At 45.3% G+C, this 12,511-nt stretch overlaps 1 protein-coding gene across 10 annotated transcripts in view; it reads right to left on the reverse strand.

Moving 5' to 3' along the window:
• Positions 1-12,511, reverse strand: part of B3GAT1 (beta-1,3-glucuronyltransferase 1) — a 113,462-nt gene that overhangs the window by 20,029 nt on the left and 80,922 nt on the right. For 4 of the 10 annotated variants that reach the window (XM_077458011.1, XM_077458007.1, XM_077458008.1 and 1 more), the window contains 3 exons: positions 7,839-7,957; positions 7,558-7,704; positions 1,589-2,097 (listed from right to left, as the gene is read on the reverse strand). In XM_077458011.1, the coding sequence (XP_077314137.1) occupies positions 1,589-2,097; positions 7,558-7,704; positions 7,839-7,842 (660 nt within the window). In that variant the 5' untranslated portion in view covers positions 7,843-7,957. Of the gene's footprint in view, positions 1-1,588; positions 2,098-7,557; positions 7,705-7,821; positions 7,958-12,511 lie in introns of all 10 variants that reach the window. The other 6 variants (XM_077458012.1, XM_077458013.1, XM_077458014.1 and 3 more) reach the window with 2 other exon arrangements.

Below are 12,511 nucleotides of genomic sequence, written 5' to 3' on the forward strand. Positions count from 1 at the left end.
CCACAGCTCCCAACTGTCCCTGATTTGGAGCAATGTCCCTCTGTCCCTCTTTCTTCCTCATTTGCCTCTCATTTGGGTCTACTCTATATAGTTGTATATAAAATGCACTTTTTATCTAAAAAAAAAAAAGTGTTTCCCAGTGCTAAATCTTTCATCCGATTTCTGAATTGATGCATTTGTGAATTCCAGAAGCCAATATAAAGGAATAGTAGTGGCAAAAAAAGCACTTGTGGTTTTAACAAATAATTTTTTTTGTATAATTCTCCTTTATGGGGGCGTGGGTGAGGGTGTGTTCTATACCTACATACATTTGCTAATAGATGTCCCTCTTTCTCATCTCAAAAAGTTGGGAGGCATGGTGGATGCATTTAATTTCCTGAGGTTCTTTTGTTTCAATTTTTTATCTTGTTTTCCTGGCAGTAACACAGTAAAGTGGGCAGGACTACAGAACACCTCCCCTTCTCCTTGTCTCCATAATCTTGGGGGGGGGGGGTTCTGTAGTCCAAAGAGACCTGAGGAAGGGTTGAGAATGTTGAAATCTCAGTTGTCATCTAACTTCAAACAGATATAACAAAACAAATTCTATGTTCTAGTTATCAAACAAATGAGAGAAGTTCATAGTTAGGGTTCACATACATCAGTGATGGTGAACCTTGGCACCCCAGATGTTTTAGAACTACCTTTTCCATGATGCTCATGCACTCTGCAGTGTAGTTGAGCATCATGGGAAATGTAGTTCCAAAACATCTGGGGGGCCAAGGTTCGCCATCACTGACATACACTTTAACCTAACCTCAATAATAACACAACCTTCTCCAACCCTTTAGGAGGCGGTAGAGCAATCTTCCTGGCCTGTGCAGTTTGGGCAGAATATAGAGACTCTCATTAATGATTTTCCCTATTTTCTGGCTTACATACTGATCCAAACGGCTTTAATATTTTCTTGAGCATTGACCTGGAACAAGTATGCAAATCAGGAGCTCGCACTAACTGCATAATTATTCTGAGTCAGTAATTCAGAAAGTACGGAAGCCAGAGCTAGCCAACTCGTATTCTTATGCCCCGTACACACGATCGGAATTCTCGTCGGAAAAAGCTCTGATGGTTTTCCCATCGGAATTCCGCTCAAATTGTCTTGCCTACACACGGTCACACCAAATTCCAACCGCCGAGAACCTGGTGACGTACAACATGTACGACGGGACTAGAAAAAGGAAGTTCAATACTTAGTAGCCAATAGATTCCATCTGGTAGTTGAATGTGAGCAAACATGAGTTTTTGCGCATCGGAATTGCATACACACAATTGGAATTTCCGATAGAAAGTTTTTCCATCGGAAAAATTGAGAACATACTATCAGATTTTTGCTGGCGGGAATTCGGCCAGCTAAATTCCGATGGAGCATACATACGGTCACATTCTCTGATGAAAAGCTCTCATCGGTCTTTTGCTGTCCGAAATTCAGATCGTGTGTACGCGGCATTAGATATGAGCAATGAACTCCTCTGCACGCCACTTAACATTAGATCCAATGGCCCCTATTGCCTATTGTGGATCAAAGTTCTTAGTTCTGTAGCATTTCGCTCACCTCTTCGAACAGGTCCAGACTGTAAGTGTTGTCATCATCTGCAAAATACACCACTCCAGGCAAGCTGTTGTTTTTGTTAAATGTCTCTCTGAGCCACCGTAAGGCCAGGTTTCTCTGCATAGTCCCTCGGGGTATCCTAGGGTCCCTGGTGTCCCCTCTTAGTTTATAATTACGTGGGGTCTCCACGTTAAGGTGGGTGTAATTGAGGCCAGAGTCCTGCAGCATCCGAGTGACCAAAGGGGTGCGCCGCTGAGAGTCCTCCACCAGGATCCAGTGCAGGTTGGGGACATGCAGTAACGTGTTGGCCAGGCGGGTCAGTTCGGCCTTCTGCACCGGTCTGCTGTAGGTGGGGGTGATGACATGGATGGTTGGGAGGTTACCCATCCAAGGTGGGGGCCGTGTATATACATACTCAGTCCTGACAACTTCTACTATATCCCTTTCCGAAGAACAGTATTCCCTGGAATCCGAGCCTGGATTGGCATCCCTCCGGCCATCAGTCCCGTCCTCTGGAACAGACAGAAGAACAGTTATCCCAAAAGGAACCAGATAAATACAATCATATTGTGTTAAAGGGGAGAATAGAATTCCCTGTCCGTTCACAAACCTCTAACTCCCCCACTGTTCTTGGTGTGTTCAGTTGACTAAACATAAACTTTGTAGTTAATATTTCTTGGAGCCGCAAGTAGCGATATAGGGAAATTTGAAATAGGTCTTGCCCACATACAGCAGGACCTTGATTTAAACGTAATAAGACGTATGAGCATCGGATTAATAGGGAGACCCATTCAAATCAATCTTTAGTTTCGAAGAATTGCCCTAAGATTATTCCCTATCTCTAGATAAATGTATTTTTCTGTTCTATTCAGTGTGATGTATATGTAGCATATACAGTAAAGTCTGCAATGACCTACCCTACAGTACAGGGTGATCACAGGCCAGCACTTTGACATGGAGAAGGTAATGGTAGAAGGACCAGAGCGGCTCTACTTTGAGAAACATTGGGCTATGGAAATGTCTTACATCTTTAACCCTCCCAGCTCTCTTTTATTACTATTGGTTCATCTTGAGTCTCCCCAAATCTATGTAAACGATTGGCTCCTCTTGAGTCTCCCCAAATCTATGTAAACGATTGGCTCCTCTTGAGTCTCCCCAAATCTATGTAAACGATTGGCTCCTCTTGAGTCTCCCCAAATCTATGTAAATGATTGGCTCCTCTTGAGTCTCCCAAATCTAATCCTAATGGTGAAAAACAAGACAACAGCAAATTGCACAGCCCAAACCAAAAGCAGATTGACAAAGCACATGTTCATCAGTGAAGTAGTAGATGAAATATACAATGAAGGTAAAAGGTGGTGAAAAGAAAGAGAGTGGTAGATTGGTATATAGGTATGGAAGTGGAACATGGCTGAAGCATGGTTGGTAAGTCTGATTCAGGAATATAGAATATTCTAGTTGTTAACTGAGTGCAAATAGGGTTTGTGTGATCAATGTTTGTTGGCAGTCTTAGCACCTGTACACACTGTCGGAGATTTCCACAACCAAATCCGTCGGATTTTGTCCGTCAGATTTAGTCTGACGGATTGTGTCCGAAACTGTTGCATACACACGGTCGGACTAAGTTGTCGAAAAATCCGATCTTTCAGAACGTGATGACGTAATTTCGTTACGATGGGACTACATTCAGGCTAGTAGCCAATAGCTTTGATGTAGGAATTTGATCTGAGCATGCGTGGCACTTGGTCCGATCAAAATTCTCTACACATGATCGGATTACATCCGACCGGCCCAGTTGGTCGGGAAATATTTCCAACATGTTGGAAAATTGGGTCCGACGGAGATTCGGACGGAATCAGTCCGATGCATACCACACACAGTCGGATTATCTGACGACACGGTCCGATAAGACGCATTCCGACGGATTCTCCGACCGTGTGTACGCGGCATTATAGTAAATGAATAGGCTGCATTGTCACTGGTCCTTAATGACCGGGGAGGCTGAATTTTTAGCAATGTCACTGGTCTCTTGAGTTTGGGTAGGTTGTGTTCTTAGTGAGGTCACTGCCTTCTAGTGAATTGATAGGCTGCATTGTCAGTGATGTCCTGATCTGTAGTGAATGGATAGGCTGCATTCTCAGTTATCTATAGTGAATGGATAGGCTGCATTCTTGGTAATGTGACTTCTGCCTTGTGAATGGATTGGCTGGATTCTCAGTGATGTCACAGATCTATGGTGAATGGATAGGCTGGATTCTCAGTGATGTTACTGATCTATGGTGAATGGATAGGCTGGATTCTCAGTGATGTTACTGTTCTATGGTGAATGGATAGGCTGGATTCTCAGTGATGTCACTGATCTATGGTGAATGGATAGGCTGGATTCTCAGTGATGTCACTGATCTATGGTGAATGGATAGGCTGGATTCTCAGTGATGTCACTGATCTATGGTGAATGGATAGGGTGGATTCTCAGTGATGTCACTAATCTATGGTGAATTGATAGGCTGGATTCTCAGTGATGTCACTGATCTATGGTGAATGGATAGGCTGGATTCTCAGTGATGTCACTGATCTATGGTGAATGGATAGGTTGGATTCACAGTGATGTCACTGATCTATGGTGAATGGATAGGCTGGATTCTCAGTGATGTGACTGCTGTCTTGTGAATGGATAGGCTGGATTCTCAGTGATGTCACCGATCTACGGTGAATGGATAGACTGGATTCTCAGTGATGTCACCGAACTATGGTGAATGGATAGGCTGGATTCTCACTAATGTGACTGCTCCCTTGTGAATGATTAAGCTGCACTGGAGTTAATAAAGGTCTGCCAACAAAAAAGTGTGACTGACGTATTTCCATTTCAGTCCTGGGTCAGTCTATATTGTGAACACCTTAAATCATGTGGATGGGCAGAATGTAAAAAGCATACATCTCAATGTAATGTGATATGCTGCTGAAGGGTGTAAATCACAAAGGTAGATGCTGGCTCCCATAATTCTGATGGGAGATGATATCTCACTCTCTGGGTCTCATATCAGTTCTTGGCATCGGTTACAGGTAAGGTTTAATACACTCAACGCCAGGCCACTCTGAGGATTACAGCTTCTATCAGTGGCTTCTGGCCCAGCTATATACCTTTGTGATAGATTCCCCTTATGCACAACATTCTATTACAATGACAAAAATATACAACAACAAAGATATGAGAGAACATTTCTGAAAACCGATAGAACTGGGCAGATGAAGAAATATTGCCCATAGTAATCCAATACCCCCTTTTTTAAATGAGAAACACATGCTTTGTACATAGAGATATCAGACTGGAGGAAACCCTTCGATATCCAATCTGCAGTACCTAAGGGTGTACAGACATAAAGAACTGAATGCATCCCAGAAATGTAAATTATATATATATACACTATATTACCAAAAGTATTGGGATGCCCGTCTTTACACGCACGTGAACTTTAATGGCATCCCAGTCTTAGTCTGTAGGGTTCAATATTGAGTTGGCCCGCCTACAACAGCTTCAACTCCTCTGAGAAGGCTGTCCACAAGGTTTAGGAGTGTGTCTATGGGAATGTTTAACCATTCTTCCAGAAGCACATTTGTGAGGTCAGACACTGATGTGGATGAGAAGGCCTGGCCTGCAGTCTCCAATCTAAGCCCTTGTACACACGGTCGGAGATTCTGACTACCAAATCCGTCAGATTTTGTCCGAAAGATTTTGTCCGAAACTGTTGCATAAACACGGTCGGACAAAGTTGTCGGAAAATCCGACGTGATGACGTTATTTCGTTACGACGGGACTACATTCACGCTAGTAGCCAATAGCTTTGGTGTAGGAATTTGATCTGAGCATGCGTGGCACTTGGTCCGATCGGAATTCTCTACACATGATCGGAGTATGTCCGATCGGAGCATTTTGTCGGAAAATTTGGTCCGTCGGATACTCCGACGGAAACAGTCCGATGTAGACCAAACACAGTCGGAATATCCGACAAAACGGTCCGATCAGACACATTCCGTCGGAATCTCCGACCGCGTGTACAAGGGCTAATACATCCCAAAAGGTGTTCTATCAGGTTGAGATCAGGACTCTGAGCAGGCCAGTCAAGTTCCTCCACCCCAAACTCCCTCATCCATGTCTTTATGGACATTGCTTTGTGCACTGGTGTGCAGTCATGTTGGAAGGGCCATCCCCAACTGTTCCCACAAAGTTGTAAGTGGCTGCAATTGGGTGTGCTTCCCCACTGGGCCTGTTGTACTTGCTGTTACTACCAGACTTGGGCTCTGTGTGTTTACTGCCCACTGCACAATTCTGCACCTAACCCACAAGTTGAACATGAAACTTCCAAATTATCTAACACTTTTCAATGGAACTGTCTTCTCTTCCCCTACTTACTGCTTTCAAATTAGATGCTGTGCCCATAAAAAGGCAGACATTGGGGGTCATTTACGAAAGGCAAATCCACTTTGCACTGCAAGTGCACTTGGAAGTGCGGTCGCTCTAAATCTAAAGGGTAGATCTGAAATACGGGGAAGCTCTGCTGATTTTATCATCCAATCATGTGCAAGCTAAAATGCTGTTTTTTGTTTCCCCTGTATGTCCCCCTCGGATCTACAGCGACTTTACTTCCAAGTGCACTTTCAGTGAAAAGTGGATTTTCCTTTAGTAAATAACCCCCATAGTATAAAGGACTAGTCCCCAGTATTGCTGTGGTCTCCCTTTATGTGATCTCCCCCATTATTGACCTACCCTGCCTTTTTATGCACTGCGTCTTTGTGTTTGGATGCCCATCTTGGTGGAGACAGTGCATTTCTTCCTCATGTCAGAGCATGGCAAGGAGAACCATGAGCAGTATAGTAGCATAGCTCCCAACTGTCCCTGATTTTGAGGGACTGTCCCTGATTTGGAGCAATCTCCCTCTGTCCCTCATTTGTCCCTCATTTTGGTCTGATCTATATAGTTGTATATAAAATGCACTTTTTATCTATCAAAAAGTGTTTTCCAGCCCTAAATCTTTCATCTGATTTCTAAGGCTGGATTCACACCTATGCATTTTTAGTGCTTTTTGCATTTCGCAGATTTGCACTACAGTCCATTTAACATGGTTTCCTATGGAAGACGTTCTGTAGTGCAAATCTGCAAAATGCAAAAAGCACTAAAAATGCATAAGTGTTAATCCAGCCTAAGGCACGATTCACGCCTATGCATTTTGCAGATTTGCACTACAGTCCATTTAACATTGTTTCCTATCCATTGTTTCCTATCTGCAAAATGCAAAAAGTGCAAAAAATGCATGCATAGGTGTGAATCCAGCCTTAGGAAGAATTGTCCAAAAAGCAAGATTGGTTAAACCCACAAGTGCTTTTTTTACCACTACTAAGGGGGCGTGGAAAGGGGTGTGTCCTATGCCTGCATACTTTTGCTGATAGGTGTCCCTCATTCCCATCTCAAAAAGTTGGGAGGTATGCAGTAGTAACATCACCGAATTTCACTGAAAATCTCCTGAGATGAGCATTTAGGGGCAGCAGTGCCTTAGATCTCACACTGCAGATATACAACTATGAAGCTGTAGTGAAAGGCGTACCTAGGCACACTCACATACCGGGAAGTGCACTAGTATTCTTCTGGAGAAATTGCAGCGAAAAAAGGTTGATTTTCAGGGTACTGTTTAGTTACAATTAGCAATTCTAGATTTTCCCTATAACATAAAAGATCTTCGCTTAGTTACGCTTTAATTACAAATTACAGAACTGGAAATGAAACCGGGCCAACCTGTGTTCTTAGAACAGTTTTCAGAAATATCCTGTTGGATGACATGGGGATATGTTGGCAGAGGATGAGAACATGCACCATAGACTGGTAAGAGGGTTGATGAGTATGAGGTCAGTGGTGGTCAGTGACACAACAGGACAATTCTAAGTTGGGGGGGGGGGGGGGGGTCACAGAGTCTCCTCACCCTTGTGTGCAGTGAGCAACGGGGACAGAGTACTGTGGTGCCATACTGTGATGAGCAAAGTCCAGGGAAGAACGATCAGTACAATAGCCAGAATGTCCCTTCTCTTCAGCATCTCCAGGGTAGGCTGACCCCAGTGCTCCTCATTACCTGATGAGGACACCCCGACAGCACAGAGAACAGCAAAAGCAGACAGGAAGAGAGATCAGTATACAGACAGAGAGGAGCAGGAGAAACACAGCACAGCTCAACACAGTCACCTCTTACCAGCGTTCAGAACCCACCCATTGCAGCAGGCCGGGGATTCCAGGCTCTGCCTAGATAGGGGGAGGCAGGTCACAGAGACTGGGGGTCAAGGCCCCTCACCGGCCAGGACCTGGAGATACACCGCACAGAAGGAAACCTGTAGAGGAAAGGACGAGAGAGAAGACATGTGAACACCAGAGAGCACTGTTAGCTAAGGAATCAATATGCGTCTTCCCACTGCATTGCAACAACCCGTGTCACCGTTTAAATCCTCACTAGCAAAATAATAAAACGACAAAATAAAACCCCACATGGCATCTGCACATTAGAGAGTAAACTTAACCATAAAGACTATTTTTGTTTTTATCTTTGCAATTACTCGTGCACCAAAATGAATCTGGATTTATTCATGGATTTGTCAGCGTTTACGCAGCGCTGATTAAAAATAATAAGGCACAGATCGCTCACGGTCAAATATGGCCATCACACTGCCTGCTACTACCAACACGGAAACTGCATGGTAATGATATGCTTTTAAAATGGAAGAGTGAATGGTTATAGAAGAATGCTTCTACCTGCCAAAAGGTTTTTCGATCAGGCTATTCAGTGTGGCAGGAATGCGAATCAAATTTTTTTTTCCAACTGTTTCTTTAGCAGCTTGCCTGGAGTTCTGCTGTAGAGCCCAACACTGGGAAACTTAAAGCAGAGCTCCACCTAAAAGGGGGAATTCCACTTGTTTGTACCCTCCCCCCTTCCACTGCTACATTTGGCACTTTTTTTGGGGGGGGGACGGGTACCTGATTTTTACAGGTACCCTATACTACTACCAGCTCAGATCACTGTGGTGAACTGCAGCAGAGCCGTGATGGAGGAGACACTACACAGACTGCAAGCCTGGGGGTACCAGGGGAATGCCCTTCAAGCAGGGCAGGGGTAGGCAACCTCTGCCCTCCAGCTGTTTTGAAACGACAAGTCCCATGAGAGTAGGGAATCTCTCTAGAGCAGTGATGGCGAACCTTGGCACCCCAGATGTTTTGGAACTACATTTCCCATGATGCTTATGCACTCTGCAGTGTAGTTGAGCATCATGGGAAATGTAATTCCAAAAAAATCTGGGGTGTCGAGGTTCTCCATCACTGCTCTAGAGGCTTGAATTGGCTCACTCTGGCCATGGACAAAGCCATATGAGCTACAAACTAAACACAATACTCCAGGTACATTGTCTGTGATGCCTCATATCTGTGGCCCTCTATGAGGTGGACCTCTGTAGAGGAAAATTTGACCTGGGGGGGCGCTATTTCTCCATCTTTCTCTGTCCGGCTCTCCTTTTTTGCAACTGACCACTTATGGGTCTCTTATTTTTAAGTGCATAACACAATATGCTAAATGAGTTATTATACGAATACAGATCTCCATGTTATCACCCCTGAAGAAAGGCATTTCAGGCCAGAAATACTAAGACCCCTTTCACACTGGGACACTTTGCAGGTGCTACAGTGCTAAAAATAGCGCCTGCAAAGCGCCCTGAAAGAGCCTCTGCTGCTGTGTCTCCGATGTGAAAGCCCCGAAGGCTTTCACACTGGAGCGGTGCGCTGCTAGGACACAAAAAAAAGTCCTGCTAGCAGCATCTTTGGAGCGGTGAAGGACACCGCTCCTTCGCCACTCCTGCTCATTGAAATCAATAGGGCAGCACGGCTATACCGCTAGCATAGCGCTGCTGCAGCAGCAATTTGCGGTGGTTTTAACCCTTTCTCGGCTGCAAGCGGGGGGTAAAAGCAACCTGCTATCGGCTGAATAGCGATGCAAAATTGACGGTAAAGCGGCGATAAACATATCAGCGTTTTACCACCTGCGCACCCACCCCCCCAGTGTGAAAGGAGCCTAAGTATCTGTATCAACATTACTCAGTATTCATATCTATGTATTTGTATTTGCACAAACTTAATTTGTAATAAAATTTATTTTTTAATTGGTGTTTACATCGCCTTTAAAGTCACGTTCTCAGAGGGGTTATTTCTTTGTTGCCACGGCGAACTGAGCCAGAAGTTCCGCACCCCCCCTCCTTCTCCCGCAGTCTTCTGGGACCTGTGATGTGTCCCAGAAGACTGTGGAACCATGCACAAGGCTCAGCGCGACTCACTCATGTGCAGTAGGAAAACGGCTCCTCTTCATGTTTTCCCTTACTTGTAATGTTGGGGCCTGTACCCGAAGCGGATTGAGGAATTGGCTCGAGCGAGGACATCTCTGGACCCATGGACAGGTAAGTGTCCTTATACTATAAGTCAGCAGCTACAGTATTTGTACCTGCTGACTTTTAATTCTTTTTTGGGGGGGGCTAGAGCTCCTTTTTAAAAATTCCTCCTAGCAGTGGGGCTACACCTGCACTGCAAGCTCTAACTACAGATTTAGGTCTGTGGAGGGAGGGGGGATATACTTACCTGATCCTCCACGCTGCTAGACCGGTCACCGCAGCCTCTTCTCCCCCATGCTTCAGCGGTCTAAGGTTGTGATATTATCAAGACCAATGCCTCTAGCCCTGCATATGATGTGATGACAGTGGGGACAGTCTACTGCCGGAGCATGGGGAAGCGACATCTGTCGGGGGGGCGAAGGAAGGGTAAGTTAAATGCTTTTACAACTGCAGCCCCAATGCAAGGAGGAGTTTTCAGATATCCTGGAGCTGGGCTTTAATGCAGAAACACCATGCCGTGCATTAATGCAAATGCACTAGAAAAGAACATTACATTTATTTTTCATTTTATTTTTAAGTGAGTGAATGTGCTTTGATATCAGCCATCTGGATCCTCCAAGCAGCAGCACTCAGAATGAAAGAGAAAGAGCCGGTGTCCAGTTGGATAATGTCCCCCGTCGGATAGTGGCCGCTGTGTACTGTGCATGCGCAGTACACAGGATAAGCACATTCAGAAAACAGCAGAAGATGAACGGCGCCTGCGTCGTGAGTCCAAGTTCTAGCCCCACCATCCAAGTGGACATAGAGTTAGAATAAAAAGAGCCGAGCAAAGCGAGGCCGTACCCGAAGTGTGGCGAGCGAAGCGAGGCCCTGTCCGAAGCGTGGCGGGCGAAGGGAGCCCGCGAGGGGCCCTCTAATATGTGCAACCCTACGTTCACTTGGATGGTGGGGCTTGCACCTCGACTCACGGCGCAGGCGCCATTCATCCTCTGAGATTTTCCTAATCTCCTTCTGCTCCGTACTGCGCAAGCGCTGCGCCTGAGATGGACACTTTTCGATGGCCGGACTCTATATGTCACAACACCGGCTCTAGGAATCAGACTCTGCTGCAGTGCACATTTGCAGGCAGCATTTGAATAGAAGAAAACAAAATGTGAGGGGATTGACGAGTCATCACCAAGCTTCTCTCCTGCATTGTCCAATCAGGAGGCCGGGGGAGTGTTTTTGACCTGTCTGTGCTACTGCTGCTAAAACTGGTCAGGTCCAGCTGTGCTCTCTGGCAGGAGTGCCTGCCTCACAAGGATAAATAAACCGAACGGCAAATCATTTGTAAATAGTCCTGAGTCCCGAGCCCTGCTGCTGCATCCATTGAAAGCCCCTCACTCTCTTGTCACTGGTTTTGATTGACAGCAGTGGGAGCCAGTGGCTACAGCTGCCCTAGCAAGCCAGTGAGACTTCGAAGTGAGGGGGAGAGAAAAACAAATCTTTTCCCAAACTGTTTTTGTCTTTTTTTGTTTATTTAGCAAAAAGTAAAAAACCCAGTGGTGATTAAATACCACCAAAAGAAAGCACCAGTTCTGTGAAAAAAATTATACAAATTTAGTTTGGTTACAGTGTTGCATGCCCGCACAATTGTCATTCAAACTGTGACAGCACTGAAAGCTGAAGATTGGCCTTGGCAGGAAGGGGGTAAAAGTGCCCGGTATTGAAGTGGTTAAGATAGGTAGGACTTAAAGTGTTGCTAAACCCACAACAGTAAAATCTGTTTTTTTTATGCAGTAAAGCATGCTTGTTATACTCACTGTGGAACCTAAGGGGTTAATCCTCTGCATTGTGTATGAAAGGCTGTTTGATCCTGTCTTCTCTGATCCTCCTCTTCTTCTACCGTCTCCAAAAAATAACCTGATATTTACAGAGCCAGGGGACGGGCTGCACATGCTCAGTTTGGTGTGTATTGCTGGAGTGTTTTTTTTTATTTGTTGGGAGAATGCATGTCGTCAGCACAGGGCCAATCAGCATTGTCCAGACACATCCAGACAGAGGATCAGAGGAGAATGAAAACTCCTACAAGCTTTACTAGGAGCTGATAGAAGTCACAAGACTGCTATAAACTGCTGATGAGAGATGTTATTTAGCAGGTTATATTTACTAAAATAATTGCATTTCCATGTTCTGTGTACTGTGGGAGACCAGATCTAGTGAATCCAGGCTCCTGGGTAGGGATGAGCTTCGTGTTCGAGTCGAACGCATGTTCGACTCGAACATTGGTCGTTCGTGCGTTCGCCGAATTCCGAACGTTTGGGCCGTTCGCGGCAAAATTCGTGTGGCCCACAATGCACTGCGATGGCGCAATGCATTGCTGTCTCACGATTGGCCAAGCATGCACTGTGACCCCGCATGCTTGGCCAATCGCAGCGCCAGTAGCGGGAAGAGCAATGGTTGGCCACAGGCATCCTGCCTGTGGCCAATCATAGCTCAGACTGTGTAGTGCACGCCCCACACTATATAAAGCTGCCTTTC

Source organism: Lithobates pipiens, unplaced genomic scaffold, assembly GCF_037356315.1.
Source record: "Lithobates pipiens isolate NorthernLeopardFrog02 unplaced genomic scaffold, aLitPip1_a1.2 Scaffold_27, whole genome shotgun sequence".
Lineage (NCBI taxonomy): Eukaryota > Metazoa > Chordata > Amphibia > Anura > Ranidae > Lithobates > Lithobates pipiens.